At 44.4% G+C, this 16,518-nt stretch overlaps 1 protein-coding gene across 1 annotated transcript in view; it reads left to right on the top strand.

The window, feature by feature from the left end:
* LOC109891939 (BAI1-associated protein 3) overlaps nucleotides 1–15,758 on the top strand; it is a 38,435-nt gene extending 22,677 nt beyond the window's left edge. The window contains exons 4-34 of the mRNA XM_031827393.1: nucleotides 1,041–1,124; nucleotides 1,443–1,550; nucleotides 2,384–2,443; nucleotides 3,684–3,750; nucleotides 4,188–4,401; nucleotides 4,541–4,585; nucleotides 4,698–4,775; nucleotides 4,926–5,034; nucleotides 5,929–6,036; nucleotides 6,116–6,208; nucleotides 6,316–6,419; nucleotides 6,674–6,791; nucleotides 7,060–7,184; nucleotides 7,968–8,058; nucleotides 8,140–8,196; nucleotides 8,348–8,445; nucleotides 8,585–8,636; nucleotides 9,033–9,184; nucleotides 9,389–9,512; nucleotides 9,777–9,917; nucleotides 10,153–10,248; nucleotides 10,674–10,889; nucleotides 11,799–11,867; nucleotides 12,019–12,098; nucleotides 12,269–12,377; nucleotides 12,881–12,955; nucleotides 13,079–13,162; nucleotides 13,525–13,645; nucleotides 13,777–13,900; nucleotides 14,063–14,268; nucleotides 14,652–15,758. Coding sequence (XP_031683253.1) covers nucleotides 1,041–1,124; nucleotides 1,443–1,550; nucleotides 2,384–2,443; nucleotides 3,684–3,750; nucleotides 4,188–4,401; nucleotides 4,541–4,585; nucleotides 4,698–4,775; nucleotides 4,926–5,034; nucleotides 5,929–6,036; nucleotides 6,116–6,208; nucleotides 6,316–6,419; nucleotides 6,674–6,791; nucleotides 7,060–7,184; nucleotides 7,968–8,058; nucleotides 8,140–8,196; nucleotides 8,348–8,445; nucleotides 8,585–8,636; nucleotides 9,033–9,184; nucleotides 9,389–9,512; nucleotides 9,777–9,917; nucleotides 10,153–10,248; nucleotides 10,674–10,889; nucleotides 11,799–11,867; nucleotides 12,019–12,098; nucleotides 12,269–12,377; nucleotides 12,881–12,955; nucleotides 13,079–13,162; nucleotides 13,525–13,645; nucleotides 13,777–13,900; nucleotides 14,063–14,268; nucleotides 14,652–14,755 — 3,312 coding nt within the window. The 3' untranslated portion in view covers nucleotides 14,756–15,758. The remainder of the gene's footprint in view (nucleotides 1–1,040; nucleotides 1,125–1,442; nucleotides 1,551–2,383; nucleotides 2,444–3,683; nucleotides 3,751–4,187; nucleotides 4,402–4,540; nucleotides 4,586–4,697; nucleotides 4,776–4,925; nucleotides 5,035–5,928; nucleotides 6,037–6,115; nucleotides 6,209–6,315; nucleotides 6,420–6,673; nucleotides 6,792–7,059; nucleotides 7,185–7,967; nucleotides 8,059–8,139; nucleotides 8,197–8,347; nucleotides 8,446–8,584; nucleotides 8,637–9,032; nucleotides 9,185–9,388; nucleotides 9,513–9,776; nucleotides 9,918–10,152; nucleotides 10,249–10,673; nucleotides 10,890–11,798; nucleotides 11,868–12,018; nucleotides 12,099–12,268; nucleotides 12,378–12,880; nucleotides 12,956–13,078; nucleotides 13,163–13,524; nucleotides 13,646–13,776; nucleotides 13,901–14,062; nucleotides 14,269–14,651) is intronic.
* Nucleotides 15,759–16,518: the final 760 nt, after the last annotated feature.

A 16,518-nucleotide genomic window follows, 5' to 3' on the forward strand; every position in this document is an offset into this window, starting at 1 on the left:
TTTGGCCCACAGCATGACATCACAATCTGATCTGATTATTCTGACCAATGACCAGTAATCTTTTATTTGTATATGTATCCTCTTACTTTGAAGGGGTAGGCTCTAGAGTCTAGACAATCCTATCTGCCAATCAGGGCTGTGCATATAAACATATTTACATTTGTAACAACACACCAACACAATCAGACTGAGCAATGATAAAAAGTACATTTTCATGAACTAACCACACGCAGGGATTTTTTTAGACATACAGTGATGATTTAAAAAATAAAATAAAAAAGACTGCATGTGGGCTTTAAGGTTGAAGATCCTTGAAATGAAAATAACTTTTTTTAAGGAGACTATAAAGGAAAGGTCTTGGGTAGTATACACTTACTTTGCTCTCGCCGGTCCCCTCTGCTATGCCTATGTAACGGGGGTCAATGTGCTGCCAACAGCTTAGCTTCCTCCACTGTCCAGCTGCCCCACACTGGGCTCGAACCAGCGATCCTCTGCTTCGCAACGCACTTGACCACCCTCCTTAACAATGTTCCAATGGGTTGAACTAGCCAGAAGGTACCGACTGGATCCCTCGGTCTGGTACATTTCAAGCTATTTGTGGAGCTAGCTTACGGTACGTTCATAACTCTGTGTTACACAGTGGGCTGAGGGGACAGACGGACAAGGTTGAGAAGGCCACTCAAAAGGCTGGAGGCTCAGCTGTCAGAAGAAGCTGCTCTCCATGGCTCTCTACCCCCTCACTTCCCACACAAGAGGAAAGAGACTGGGACTGAATGGGGCTCTATTAAGATGTTTATCTGAGAACACTTGTTTTCCAGCCTCTTCAGGTTTTAAAGTGGTGAAAAGGGAACAAAAAGAAAATCAATGATGCAGTCATTGCCTCTGTCTGATTGTGTGCCGCGATTGAAAACGAAAGTGTTTGGTTGGAGATACCAGCTCATTGTGACTTAACCTCACAACCCTTTCCAAGCCTTATTGAAGCAGTCATGGTGATGGAGCCTGTTTAAGGTTTAAAGTTATCTCTCTCTGTGTCTCCGCAGTGCGAAGGGGAAGGTAACACAGCCGTACCACCAGCAGAGCACGTAGACCAGGCCTTCGTTCCAGAGGGGTCCAGCAGGAGAGAGGTGAGCAGCCTGGGCTCCCTAGGGGTAGAACATTCAGCTCTAGCGATGGAGGGGTATTTGACTTGTTATTGGCCTTTATTGGCCTATCTCATATCTAGCTCCCCAACTAGAATCTAGTGTCCTGAACCCAGTTTGCCTCCATCCTCACATGGCTGTAGCTATCTACACTGTTGCGTAAAACTCACACATTGTTAGGTACAGTAAGGTCACATCATTCTATTGACTGAGAATTGTTTCCCAGTTCTCATTTAGCAGTGACCCTGCTTTAAGAAAGAAAAATGGTGGTTTAAGGCATTCACTGAGGTTGTTTTCTTCCAGCTGGACCTCCTGTATGAAGAGGCCGTTTACACGGTAGTCAACAGGGTGGGCGTGCCCTCGCCAGAGTACATCACCAATGAAGGCGACATCTTCAGTTATCTGCTGAAGGTTCACACACTCTTTTGATCAGCTAAATCCGTTTAGTGAACAGCCCACCTGGCCAAACTCTCTCACACACACGGCAGAGACCAACAAACACTTGCTCTCATACACATAAGCACACACACACACACACTTATGAACGCACCCTAGTGTGCTGTAATTTACACTTCAAATACTGACTAATAAAATAGACAAGACCAGAAAGAGCCAAGTAAACTGAAATAATTACTGTCCCAGAAAACAACAGCAGAAATCCGATTGTCTCATCATGTGACTCCTGTTGTAAACCCCTCCTCTAATCTCTGTCCTCACCAACTGATCCTAGGGGTTCATTCCGGCGGTAGAGAGCCATGTTTGCTTTGAGACATCTGTAGGAGACTGAGCAGATGTGCTTTGGCTTAGAGCTGATTAAACATCAAAGCCCAGGCCCACTGAGTATTGATGTTCAGCTGTAATATTACATCCATTCAGACTCTGTCACTCCAAAGCTGCATCCTTGCTTCCTCTGTCGCTCTCTGCTTGAGGTGGTGGACCAGGGCACATGTCCCCATGCTTTGAAGTGACCCCTGGTTCTCTTTGGCCTTTTGAAGATAGTGAGATTGAACCTGTACAGCCATCTTGGGTCGGGCTTATGAGGACGCAAATCATTGGCATGGGATGTAATGCGTATCCCCATTGTATTATTGTTTCAAATAGTTGAATAGTTAAGCTTTGATTGTATAAACGTACAGGTCAAAATGCAGGCAGGAGTATAGTTGGATGTGTATTGCAAATATGCTCACAGACCTATGAGGCTCTCTTGCAAAGAGAACCCTTTTACACTGTCGTCCCTCTCCTAGGTATTTGATATGGGTCAGGAGGAACATGACATCATTCTGCAGAGAGTCCAAGAATCCAAGGTGAGATGCTTTGTTCCACTTCCCATCTTGTCAATTTCCATCTCCTGTCTCCTCTCCTGTCACTTCCTGTATCTCCCATCCGCAGACACACGCCACGTAAGCTGTGAGGATCTTCAAGTCTGCACCATTTAATGTGCCTTTCTTTTGTGTTTAGCTATACACTGAGTTTACAAAACTGCTCTTTCCATGACATAGACTGACCAGGTGAATCCAGTTGAAAGCTATGATCCCTATTGATATCACTTGTTACATTCAATTCAATCAGTGTAGATGAAGGGGAGGAGAGAGGTTAAAGAAGGATTTTGAAGCCTTGAGACAATTGAGAACTGAATTGTGTGTGTGTGTGCCATTCAGAGGGTGAATGGGCAAGACAAAATATTTAAGTGCTTTTGAATGGGGCATGGTAGTAGGTGCCAGGTGCACCGGTTTGTGGCAATAACTGAAACTCTGCTGGGTTTTTCACACTCAACAGTTTGCCATGTCTATCAAGACATCCAGCCAACTTGACACAACTGTGGCAATCATTGGAGTCAACATGGGCCAGCATCCATGTGGAACGCTTTCGACACCTAATGTTTGGTATACTCAGTGTATAGCACGTTGCATTCACAAGGTTAAAGTCAAATTCATGGAAAACACTAACAGCCCTATGTACCCGGAGAGACTGAGCTGATGGAGTGTATTGATAGCCATAGTGAGGCTCACTGTGCACCAGGAGACATAATGATCTGTGAAAGCCCACTTTGTATGATGCCCTTGACTACCAGCAACCTTTCAAATGTCAGTTTGAAAGAGATGCTGGGCTCTTCTGCAAGACTCCTTGAAAGGTTGTGGGCAGAGAAGAACATATTGTGCCATTTAAATGTTCCATTCTACAAGGATCTCTGTTTCTCGCCGGCGCAGCAGTGTCTTTCCACCTTAGTGACACACAAAGCCCTGGCATTATACACCAGACAAAGAAAACACACATTGATTATTCTCTCTTGACAGACTCACGTCTCACACTGCAGTGATAGCTGGTATTTTGTTTAACACTGATGAAAGTGTATTTTTCGAGTTAAAGAATCCAAATAACAATAAAATTCACCGACTAGCTGTTGTTTTCAAAGTGCACTCTATGCCATGTTCAAGGCCCGGTTTTGGAATGCAGCGTGCTTATGGATCGTTTCAGCGAGATGTCTCACTAATGCATGACTCTTAGCCTGTGTACTGCTGTTACTTTGTGCACTTTGTTTTGCAGAGAGCCAGTTTCACCATGAGAGTGTCTGTCATGAAAGGGAAAAATCTAATGGCAAAGGATGCAAATGGTGAGGGGTGTTGGTGTTCATTTACTGCTATTGATGGGAAGCAGCATTTGTTTTCTGTGTGTGGATATGAAATGTCATCGTATCCATTTGCCAACTCCAACTCCCCATTGACAATGAATGCAATTGTTTATTATTGAAATACGATTAGAACATTTTCAGATCAACTATATTGAGTGAGCCACATTGTTCTTTCTGTCTGGAAGAAAAATTAAAACTTCTCATGATACAGTGGTTCAACCAAGACACTACAACCATCATCACATCACTGTCCACTTTAGATAACACTGGACCACTTTGTCTAAAAGTACACAGGCTGCTATTACTAGCAGATCAATTGCTTTTGATTCCTGAACCTCAATAAGGTACATCACCGTCATTCTAACAGTATAATCTCAGTGTGTCTCTATATTAGTTTAACCCTTATTGTGCCTGGGTAGGGTACAGTGACCCCTATTGCATGCTGGGAATCCTCTTGGGCCAGAGCCCTCGGGAGACAGAGGATAAGAAGGAGAGGAAGTTCAGCTTCAGGAAGAGGAAGGAGAAGCTGGAGAAGAGGTCCAGTACCAAGGAGGTTCTAGCAGCCACGTGCATCCAGGTGACTGAGGTCAAGCCAGAGACTCTCAACCCAGTCTGGAATGAGCACTTTGTTTTGTAAGTACAGAGTGCTGACGGTACCCCGATTCTGGAAGTTGTTGGCAGAACGCTTGACATTTGTATGTGTCTCAGAGCCTAACGGTAACAATGTTTGTTTACACAATGTTCAATTGTGATCTTTTTTTTCTTCCAATAGTGACATTGATGATGTCCATGGTGATCTACTGCATATGGACATATGGTAAGATTAAACACAGTATGGGCCTTTCCACTTTCAGTCCAGATTCCTGAAAACGGAATCTGCATGCCAATGCTTATCCAACTGTCCTACTAACCTTTTCTCTTCTTCTCAGGGACCACGACGATGACGTCTCTGTCGCAGAGGCCTGCAAAAAACTGAATGAAGTCAGTGGACTTAGAGGAATGGGCAGGTAGAACAGGCTTCTGTTTGCTAATGACAAAGTCGGTGAAATAGGCCCTTTAATATAGTGAATGGAGGTCTTGACTGTCAGGTCATTGACAGTGCCGGTTGATTGCTCTGTCTTATATTTCATGTGTTCATCAGTACCTTTTCCCACCAGATATTTTAAGCAGATTGCCAAATCGGTGCGGTCCAATGGGACGTCGTCATCGGGATCATCTGAAGACAATGCTGATGACTTCCTTGGCTGCATCAACATTCCACTGAATGTAATTCTTTAAAGTTACGGTGTTTTCACTTCCCAACTGTTGTCTACTGGTAATGTTTCTTCTTTTATACAGTAGAAATACATTTTACTTGATGCAGTTTATTCGAATGTTTGTATCTATTAGCTGTTATAAGTGTTAACTAACATTTATTAATTATACTCCACCAAACTTGGTTCCTGGCTCATTGTCTATCAGAGACACCCGTTATTAATTTACTGTAAATCCATCAAAAAGAGTGTGAAGTTTCGGTCTTCACCTTCATCAGACCGGAACGTCACTCGGTTTTAATGGATTTAGAATAAATGATAGTTTTATAATGGAGAGAGTGTTGCGCCTCTACATCTAAAGAGGCTATTATTTAAGGCAGCACCTCTGTTCCAGTTGTTTGAGCACAAACCCCTTTTTTCCTGGCTTAGTGTCTGGCCCATGGGCAGGCCCTCAGATCAATATTTAAAAAATCTATATATATATATATATATATATATATAAATTTAGGAACTCAGTCAGGGCCTCAACTTACTGTTGAGAGTTTGAATTGTAGAATAGAAAAAGTGCAATTTTGAACTTTGGCAGTTTTTCTCTTGTTATGTCAGTCACTGATAGTCAGTCAATTAGCTAATTTCAGCAAAAAAGTAGATTGCTAAGTTAGCTTAGCAGCCAGCTATCTAAACTTTTTATCAGTCTCACTCAGATATCATAATAAAAACTGCTAACATTTCTCTCCACCAAATGGAAGAATGTGCAGAATTGCAGGAAATTAGCTGTAAAGCAGGATGTGGGTATGCAGACCAGCCAGCAACTGCAACCCCTCATGATGAGTTCAGACTTTTTGTGGTCCCCACCCTCATCGAAGTTGCCCATCCCTGGTCTAGCCTGTTTGTTGTTCGCCTGTAGGAGATTCCTGTGATGGGATATGACAAGTGGTTTAAGCTGGAGCCCCGGTCCAGTGCCTCCAAGGTCCAGGGAGAATGTCACCTGATTCTGAGGCTCTTCACTACCCAGGTAGCTACTACACTCTCTCTGCTCCACAGTACCTGTGTATTCTACCCAAGTCACTTGATCATTCCACTTTGTTCCCCAGAGAGACACTACACTGAGTAAGAGGGAATCCAAAGAAGTCATTCATAAGAAGATGCTGAGTCAGATTCTAGAGTACGAGCATGCTCATATTCAGGTGAAACTCCACTATACAGTGCATTCTATTATCAAGTAAAATGACAAAAATGGCTATGGATGGTGTCCTTATGCTATCCATGTAAATGATCTGTTTTTTCTCTCCAGAAAGAGCCTTATAACTGGAATGGGCAGGTGAGTCCTCCAGCATGGACTGTGCTGTCCCATCATGCTGTGCAAACTGACCTCTCGGCCCTGCAACAGGCCATCATGTAAGTAGCTACAATAGTAACACTTCAATGTAGACCATATGCCAAAGGTATTGCGGTGATCCAAATGAGAAAATCAAAGTTATGCCAAGTCAAGCTGGAGGAGCCTGTGCCAATGAAGTACCGCGTTTTTAAATATGAGTTGCACCTTTTCCTTCCTAGTCCTTTTAGGTCTAAATCCATTCATCTCAGCTGAGAGGTGAGGGTCATGTTAAGTACAGTAGATGTATAGTAGTATGTATTGCTCTGGTCTGCAGTCGCTGGCAGTGCTATAGCAGCCACCACCGGTCCCAGAGGATGTGCTACACTCTGCTGCTGAGGCTCCTGAGGACCATCGATGCAGAGTGGGATCCCCAAGCTGTGCAGGGAGACCTGGTAGGCCTACTGTCTCCTCACAGCTCCCCTCTGGCTCACAATCAACTTTCATCTGGCATTAGGACACCTCATTAACTCACCACTCAACATCCATCATCCTATGACCTAGGGGTCTGTTATTCAATCAAAACCTGTTTTTTTTTACCGGTGCGGTAGTTTTTCTGGAAACTAGACTGAAGCCCAGAATTCTGTCTGAATCTGCTGTTATTGGCTAGATCGATCATTGTGAGGTTGAGTGATGTGATGATGATGTACTTCCTGTGTTCAGGAGCGGCAGCTGTCGGACAGCTTCAGGCTGTACATGGACCACTGTCTGTGTCTGATGAAGAGCATGCGCCAGGTGTTCCCCTGCACCAGTCCAGCCGCTGTCACACGCTGCGAGCTCATGCTGAGGTAAACTCATACCACAGAGGCTGGGGGAGGAAGGCTCATAGTAATGGCTGGAATGGAATGGAAAACTTGTTTCATGTGTTTGATACCATTCCGTTCCAGCTATTACTATGAGCATGTGCTCCCCAATTAAGGTGCCACCAGCCACCTGTGACTCCCACCAACACCTCTCTCTCTCTCTCTCTCTCTCTCTCTCTCTCGCCACATCACTGCATCAAAATCTCGCCAGAGCTGTCATACCAGACCAAACACTCAACCAAGTCACTAAAATTAAACCACAGATGGAGTACCTAGAACAGTCAAGCCAATAGGAGGGCAGGGTGACTAAATCATAAGCCTATTGGGAGGGTTTTCTACTTGAATGGTGATGACTGTGCCAATAAAAGCAGGCTCATGTTGCTATACTCTTTCTCTGTTAGCAGCCCCACGGGGCACTGTACTTCTGTGTCGCACAGACCAGATGAATGGAGATCCTGCAGGGCCTTTTCCAATAAGATTTCAAAGTCTGCCCAGTGATTGACACTCCTACAGAGATCTCTGTGTATTGTGGACACAAACACACAAAAAAACATGTACTCAAACACATACTAATCATTCTTGCTGTCAGTCACCTTAATTTAAAAAGGCTGACAGAAATGACAGGCTAGGCCAGTCAGGATTGTCTGTTCCTGCAATCATTTAGATTACCTACAAATCACCTTGCATTGTACCTTTTGTCTTTTACTCAGTAATGAGTTGTTGGGCTACAATAACAGCCCCATGTTTCCCTTTGTGTTTGTGACTCAGGGGTGTAGGACACATGCAGACCATGCCGGCCTTCAAGACTGCGTGCCCCCTTCGAAATGAACTGCATTTGGAAATTGCCACTGTTGTCAAGGTACAACATAAATATAAGGAAGACCTGTTAGTGTTAGCACTGTTGACTAATTCGAATGACTGCAATCTTTGATTTCAACAGAAAGGTACAGTGGAGTGGTACGAGAGCACAATTTCACAATTCAAACCAGAGGACGGGGTAAGTTGACCCCATAAGAATTGATAACACACAAAGTCATACAAATAAAGAGAGTCGCACATTCCACATATAAACTCCCAGTCATTTATTGGGTAACACATGGATGGGCCTGTCGGGGTTGTGTGTGAGCTGTAGTGTGTGGATTCTATAGGCTCTTGAGGAGCAGCTGAGGAGACTGGTCCAGGTGGTGGATGCAGTGTGTGCAGATGTACAGAGGGGACAGAACGTCTACAACAAGCTCTTCTACAGGTACACAAACAGTCCCTGCAGTTTATTGTGTTAATCAAGGACGGTGACAGGGAGAACTTGACTTTTAAGTAGAATCCTGTTGATTATGTCAAATAGCAAATGAATCCTGTTCTTTGTTTTGTCTTTTTAAACCCCCCAGTGCGGTGAAAGTGGATTTCTTCAGCATCGCGTATAGACAGTTGGAGAAACTGGTGAGAATTCCTTTGAAACCAAAAGGAATAGAACCTGCCAACATCTTTATCCACACATGACATTTACCCATATATATATATTTTTTACCTTTATTAAACTAGGCAAGTCAGTTAAGAATAAATTCTTATTTACAATGACAGCCTAGGAACAGTGGGTTAACTGCCTTGTTCTGGGGCAGGACAACAGATTTTTACCTTGGCAGCTCGGGGATTCGATCTAGCAAACTTTCGGTTACTGGCCCAACGCTCTAACCACTAGGCTTAGCTGCTGCCCTGATACATGGTGAAAAACAGTATACTGATGCATATAGTGTTCCTGTATGTTCAGTATGCAGGTATCCTCACTGTTGACCCTTGACCTCTGAGATGGGGTGACTGACCCCTGTGTTCCCCCAGGTCGCGGACGACGTGAGCGTTGCCATGGAGAAGGTGTGTGGCACTCTGGAGCAGGAGAGCTCCAGGTTAACCCAGCCCATGGGAGAGACTCTGTTAGAGCTCTACATGTCTCTGAAAATACTCAAACGCTTCAGAGAGTTCCTCCCTCTTAGGTGAGTTTGTGAACACCCTGTCACCCGGTCAGACTGGTGGATGGTGGATGTTCAGCTTGGTTGCATTGAACTTTTAGAAAACAGAAAGATTGATTAGATGTTGTTATTGCTTGGTGATTTGATCTTGCAGTGAACTTCTCCATATGCTTGAACATACAATAGATTAGCTAAATGTCAGGTGGTTAATGAGTATTTCTCTCTCAGGGATGCAAAGATGATGGCCTTGACTGGCTATCACAGCTGGTTCAAGACATCTATCCACAAGTGGCTGCAGATAGTCCATGACAAGTCTTGTGACAGGATCCGCAGAGCAGTAGACATGGATCAGGTGAGAAGGTGTTTTATGGAAGTGTCTATAGAGATTGCTTTTCCATGAAAAGCAATCTGAGAAAACATGGAACATACGGCAATCAGGATATCCATTACACTTCTACAGCAGAACCCATTGATGATCTGTAACCCACCATGATGTTTCTATCTAATGTACTCGGTGTGTCAGTGTATTTCTAATACAGTAAATGTTTATGATTTTCTATAAGTTGTTGTTCATAGAATGTGTGTGTGTGTGTGTGTGTGTGTGTGTACTGAACAGCTGGAGCCAGTACAGCAGGCCAAACACAGCTCCTCTGCGGTGGATGTGACAGCGTGTTTCAGCCAGGTGCGGGAGTTCTGGAAACAGCTGTCCTGGCCAGACTCTGCAGGGGCCTTCATCTTTGTCACCCGCCTGACAGACGTGAGTGCCACCGCCACCACCACACACACACAAACACACACACCCATGCACACACACACATAGGTGCACGCTTTCACACACGCTACACATCCAGAGACAGTGTAAAAAGCTCTACAGGTGACAAGCCACAATCACAAACAACCAAAGCAGAAAAAATGAATACTAATTGAGGGTTTCACTCTCGATGATGATGATGATGATGATGATGATGAGTGAGATGTTGTCTGTGTTGCAGAATTTCTGCAGCGAGGCTGTGTGTTACTCAGAGATGATAAAGCGCAAGATTGAGAGGAGCCAGCAGGGTCGAGACATCAAGAGCCTGACGGTGCAGGTAACGCCTGTGGGAAGGCAGGAAGGAAGGGGGGCTTCAGGATGACGTGGGAAGTAAATGTCAGCGGGTGTTCTTTCCCTGGCAACACAAAGAACTCAGTGGGTTGTCCGTAGTGCAAAATGTTTGGTCTACTTCAGTGGAAGCTGCTTAGAGGAGAACGGATCCTAGTAATGGCTGGAATAGAGTAAATGGAATGTTATCATTAACATGGTTTTCATGGGTTTGATACCATTCCATTCACTCCATTCTGTCCATTATTATGAGCCCTCAGCAGCCTCCACTGGTCTACTTACCGTCGTGCCTCTTTTTTTTTTTTGCCCTGCCTCTTTTTCGTCCTTTGTTTCCTTCAACCATTCCTCGACCTTTCCTCTGACTTTCTCTTCTTGCCTCTGCTAATGTACTTCCTGGGTCTTCGTGTGGGCTAGCTGTGCATCGCCCTGAACAACACAGAGCATGTGCGTGTGTTCCTGGGCCACCTGCCTCAGGACCTGGACTGGCAGGGCGTGGAGCAGGCCATGGAGGAGTCTTGCGGGGCGGAGGGGAAGGAGCAGGTCAACAAGGCCCTGAACGGACAGCTCTACAACGTGGATGCGGACCTACAGAGGGAGGCCAAGCGCCTCATCACTCACCTCACAGACAAGGTCCCTCCATTTCATTGAACTGTCCTCTCTGTCAGTCATACTTCGTAACCACTCATCAAATCAAATTGTATTTGTCACATGCGCCGAATACAACAGGTGTAGTAGACCTTACAGTGAAATGCTTACTTACGAGCCCCTAACCAACAGTGCAGTTTAAAAAAATATGAATAAGAAATAAATTAACAAGTAATTAAAGAGCAGCAGTAAAATAACAATAGGTCCAGAAGGTGTCAAAGTTATCTATAAAAGTGATTCCAGCAGAGATACAGTAGTCTTTTAGCCAGATGTGTAATGCCAGCAGTCTGCTGAAATTATTGGCCCTTTTTTGGAGTCTTATAATACTAAAATCAGTTCTTTAAAATCTATTTTCAAATGTTCCGTTTTCGCCCTCCTTATGTCGTTTGACCCCACATGGACAACAACAGTGTCAGCTGACCACCTGGCAAGGGTCAGTCAAGACACTTGCCAGTTGGTCAGCGCATGCTCTTAGTACACATCCTGGCAATCCATCTGGCCCTGCGGCCTTGTGAATGTTGACACAGGCAAGGGACACAGTCATGCACATCAATATCAGTTTCCATGAGAACGGGTTACATAAATGATACAGACCTTGGTTCAAATAGTATTTGTTTTCTTGTTTTTTGGGGCATTTGATGGTGCTTGTTTGGAGTGCAAGACGGTCGGGGGTTTCACATTTGGGACTATTCCATTGCTCCCATGTGTCAGGCAACCTTAATCCAGCACAGCTAAAGTATTTAGAAGAAAACAAATACTATGTGAACCCAGGTCTGGTTACATAATACTGTATGATATGGCATACTCAAATTTGGTCTTGCCTGGTAACCATTGTCACATTGCCTTGAACAGAGAGGTAAACCAGTCCATTGTGATATTGTGTGTTTTGTCTAGATGCTTTCAGAGCTGAAGAGGTACCTCCAACACATCAGCCTGTCCCCTGACTCCATCAACAACGATGATGTAAGACTGAACAGTACATTGTGTTCTGCTTCTGTTATGTAGCAGCAACCTCTCTGCTTTCTTCCTTTGTCCTTTCTGGGTTTGAAGACATTTCCTCAATTAGGCTTCCCCCTAAGATGGGACACTGTTCTGTGACATTGTTCTGTTTCAGGCCGTGTCCCCCCTCATGAAGTACTTACGTGACACTTTAGTCATCCTCAGCGAGTCTCTGGTGAAGGAGAATCTGGCTAGGTAATTACCTGCTGTGTCACGTCTTTATCTAGATGAGCATCTTAGACATGCACACAATAACGATACCCCTCTGACACATTATGCTGTAGTACAGGTCATTATCTAGCCATTATGATCACTTGACATACAGCGGATTGTTGTCTAACTGTGTTCTCCTGTCTTCTGCACAGAGTTCTCCTCGGCATGTGGGAGCTGCTCCTCAGAATGATCCTAGACACGGTGGCGGAGAACATGGGAGTCCAGGTGGAGTTCTACAACCGCTTCCAGTACACTGTGGAGGTCAGTGGTCTCTCTCTGTTGACCCCAGAGACAGGGAGAATCACAGTAGGGGCCTATTTCCCCTTCTTCCTCATCTTCCTCCTCCTTTTCACCATCATCAGCTACTCTATCCTTGCTAATTACTAATTACTCTTGGCTGCTCAGTCCCTGCTGAGGAGAGTCCCCACCAGAATGGCAATGTGACAGTTCCTGTATTCTAATGGAGCATAGAGCTGGCAAGGGACACACGACAGATTTGGATGAAACGTCGTGAAAATGCTAAGCTGCGTGGGTAGAACATGTGGTGTGTTCCATGGTGATCTCCTTCTACTGGGGGATTCACGCTGTCAGCGAGGATACATACCGGTCTGCTAATATCCTCTGACATATGCTCCAACCAAAGGCGCTAGTTATAGTTACCACCGCTAATTAGCTAGTCATGCCAGTCGAACAGAGCGGAGTATCAGAACATGTAACATGTAACCTGAAAACTGAAACCTTCCCTGCCACAATGCTCCTTTCAGGCCCTGGTGCAGTTCTTCTGTGCTGATGGAGAGGGACTTGTCATAGAAGATCTGAAGAACCATGTCGACTACAAGGTGAGAGCACCAAGGGTTTATGTACCATTTAGCTACTTAATGCCTGACCGTGGTAGAGAGACTTTTTTAGTGGGGGTTGTTCAGCTGGTTCCTGACGAGCCCCCCCCACTGCTGTTCCTATAGGCTCTTGACGAGGAGCTGAGGCTGAACAAGTGTTCGTCCTTTGAGCTGATCGAGCAGTACTTCCTGGAGAAGATCTCTCAGCAGGTAGTCTGCAGCCTGCTGGGCTGCCACATGTGACTCTAACCCCCGGGCTAGTGTGGTGGGGGAGTGTTGATTAGGAGCTGAAAGATCACAAGACATTTTCTTTTTCTTTATCTCTTTAATGCTAATGTGGTCGCTAACTGTATTCTGTAACAGTGGTTTAGTTTAGAACGCCAGAACAACTTTACAGGCATGTCCACTTACTACAAGCATTTCGCTACGCTAGCATTAACATCTGGTAACTGTGTGTATGTGACAAATAAAATTTGATTGTCCAGGATTCATCATACTAAAGGGATGTATAACAATCCAATCCAATCAATCATCTGTTTATATATGATTTATAATATGGATCTGCCTTTCAGAGAACATTGAAACACACCCGCTTTGGCCGCATCAGTGTGAAGTGTTACTATGATGCTTCTGAGCAGAGGCTCACGGTGGAGATCCTGCATGCCGCCGATCTCATTGCCTTGGATGCCAATGGTAAATATCAGAGTTCCATTGGCATGCAGCTCCATATGCAGAAAGAATGCCAAATCAATCTTCTGTATGAGCCCCTCATTTGTACCTGTACCCCTCTCTCTCTCTCTCTCTCTCTCTCTGGTGCCACACAGGGCTGAGTGACCCCTTTGTCATCATAGAGCTCTGTCCCCACCACCTCTTCCCCATGGCCAAGAGCCAACGCACCCAAGTGAAGCTCAAGACCCTGCACCCAGTATTTGATGAGCTCTTCTATTTGTGAGTGTCTAATCTGCCTTCTCTATGCACTAACAGAGTAGGAAATGTTGGGATTGGTGGATGATATGATAATTCCCTCTTGACAGCAGCTACATTTGAAAAGCAAAACATGGAGATGTAGACTTCAGTTTGACTCATTTTCCTGTATCTGCTGTCCCACAGCCATGTCAGCCCAGAGCAGTACAGGCACAGGTTTGCCTGTCTGACTTTTACTGTGATGGACTATGATTGGCTGTCCACCAACGATTTTGCCGGTGAGGCCTTGGCCCCGCTCAGTGACTTCTGTTGGCCAGGGAGACCCAACGCCTCAGCGGCCGGAAAGACCATCCAGCCGACCATTCTGCACCTGGCCCGGAGCAAACCCAGCGGTAGGGAGCAGGGTTAGGGTCAATTTGATTTAAATTCAGTCAATTAATTAAGTAAACCCGAATTCTAATTCCACGTTTTCCACATTGAAAATAATTTAGGAAAATTTGAATTATAATTTCAGTTTACTTCCTGAATTTACCGAATTGAAAGGAATTGACCCCAACCCTGGTAGGACAGTCCGCCAGATAGACTACAGTACATAACACCACCCCTCTACTCCTCACTGAGAGGGAACGGGTCCCCAGGGAGGAGAGCGTGTTAAGTCTGGGAAAGGTTTCCTATTACTCCTGTAATCCAACCTAGCGACCCGTTCAATCCAAAGGTAATTGTGGCAGGCGTTTGGATGGATGCACTTACGTCTCTGTTTGCTCTCTCCATCCAGAGAAGCCAATCATGAGGATTTTGGACGCACGGACAGGAGACGGAGAGGCTCAGGAGTTTGTGAGGAAGCTAAAGGAGATTGAGAAATCCATGGAAGAGGAGTGAAGCTGTCAGCACTGGTCTGGTGTCATGGTGTATTCTGACTACGTCTTTGCCACATGTGCTTTTGTACTTGTTGTACTACCCGTATGTTTACAATGTTTACAGTTTTCAAATCCTCTTGTACGTGCACTGAAAATGTAATGCTGAACAAAACACAGTAAGGCATGACTTTTTAAATTGGAATACGAATGTCCTGTCTCTGCTGTATTTTTATGCCTCAAATCAAATACTATTTATCACATGCGCTGCGCCGTATACAACAGGTGTAGACTTTACCGTGAAGTGCTTACTTACAAGCCCTTTCCCAACAATGTGGAGTTAAAAAATAAGACAAATGCAAGGGTCCTATCTGAGAAATATGAGAAGTAGCTTATCTTGTAATTATTATTTTGTTTTCTAAAGAGCTCATTGAATGTTATCTTTGTTGTATTATCTTTGTTGCATTACATCTCTAACATCTAACTGAATCTAAAACTAATTTGTAATTGATATGTGTTCAGTCGAATCATGTGGGTGGATCAATCGTTGGGAAAAAATATATACTCCCACTACCGTTTCTGAGTTTATGGCGAAGTAGCACAAGGATGTAACACTGCAAGGAAAAGCCATCTGTAGCCAGGTTTTGTATGTTATCAGAAGGAGTAGTGTCATATATGGCTGCGTTTACACAGGCAGCCCAATTCTGAAATGTTTCAGATCTTTTCACACCAGCTCTTTTTCAGAGCTGATCTGATCAGTCAAAAGAACAATAAATTACAGAAAAGAGATCACAATTTGGCTGCCTGTGTAAACGCAGCCTATGTGACGCCATCTGTGCTCATTGATGATTGGATGTTTATATCTCTTCAGATTATGAACCATATCCCCGAAGAAAAGAGTGTTAAGTCCTCTATTTGTTATATTGTAAATGTGAACTACTTGTCCTTGGATTGTAATGGATTGTGCTGCTGTTCATTGTACCATTCAGATGAAGCCGTCTATACATAAAGATTGTATTTGAATATGATTCACTAGCTCTTATCACATTTTGTTCTCCTTCGAAAAACATGTTTCCTTCTTTGTAGTGGACTTGCCCATATGATATCAACATGTCGCTCTTCATGTTTGCATGAGTCTTTTTCTAAATGGAAACCTAAATGGACTCACAAACATATAGTAGCACTACACACCTAGAAAAAAAAAAACATTGATTAGAAATCTTCTGGGGGGAAAACAGTCCTTTGTGTTTAGCTCTAAATGCCAGGGTTCATTTCGATTGTCTTCCAGACCGAAAGATTCCATCTCTGTCAGTCTTGTGTCTACATCTTCTCTCGCTTCTCCATGTCTCTTTATTGTGCTTTTCTCACTCGATCTCTACCCTCCCCCTCTCTCGCTCTTGCTCTCTGCTCTTGTCACTTAGTTTCAAGGCTTACAAAAGGAAACAGCAGATGTCTGTTTACAGGCACTCTCCTCACTTCCCTCTGAATGTCATTCTCAGATGCAGGCCTGTCTGCTCCCACCACCTCCACCTCCATTATCCTTCCACTCTCTCTCTCTTCCTCCACAGTGTTCCCTCTATCACAGTCCTCTTCCGGTTCCCCTCTTGGCCTTTCAGACCTTCACTCACCTCAAGAGAGCCACCTTGGATGGAAAATACGCTGCTGCACGACCACAGTGACCCCAAAGAGAAACACTCCAGTAATAAGGGCAGCAAGGTTATGTTGATTATGTCCAATCTATCAAATCATAAAAGTCTGAACCACAGTTACGGTTACATCCCCATCCGC

The sequence above is a fragment of the Oncorhynchus kisutch genome, linkage group LG6 (assembly GCF_002021735.2).
Source record: "Oncorhynchus kisutch isolate 150728-3 linkage group LG6, Okis_V2, whole genome shotgun sequence".
Lineage (NCBI taxonomy): Eukaryota > Metazoa > Chordata > Actinopteri > Salmoniformes > Salmonidae > Oncorhynchus > Oncorhynchus kisutch.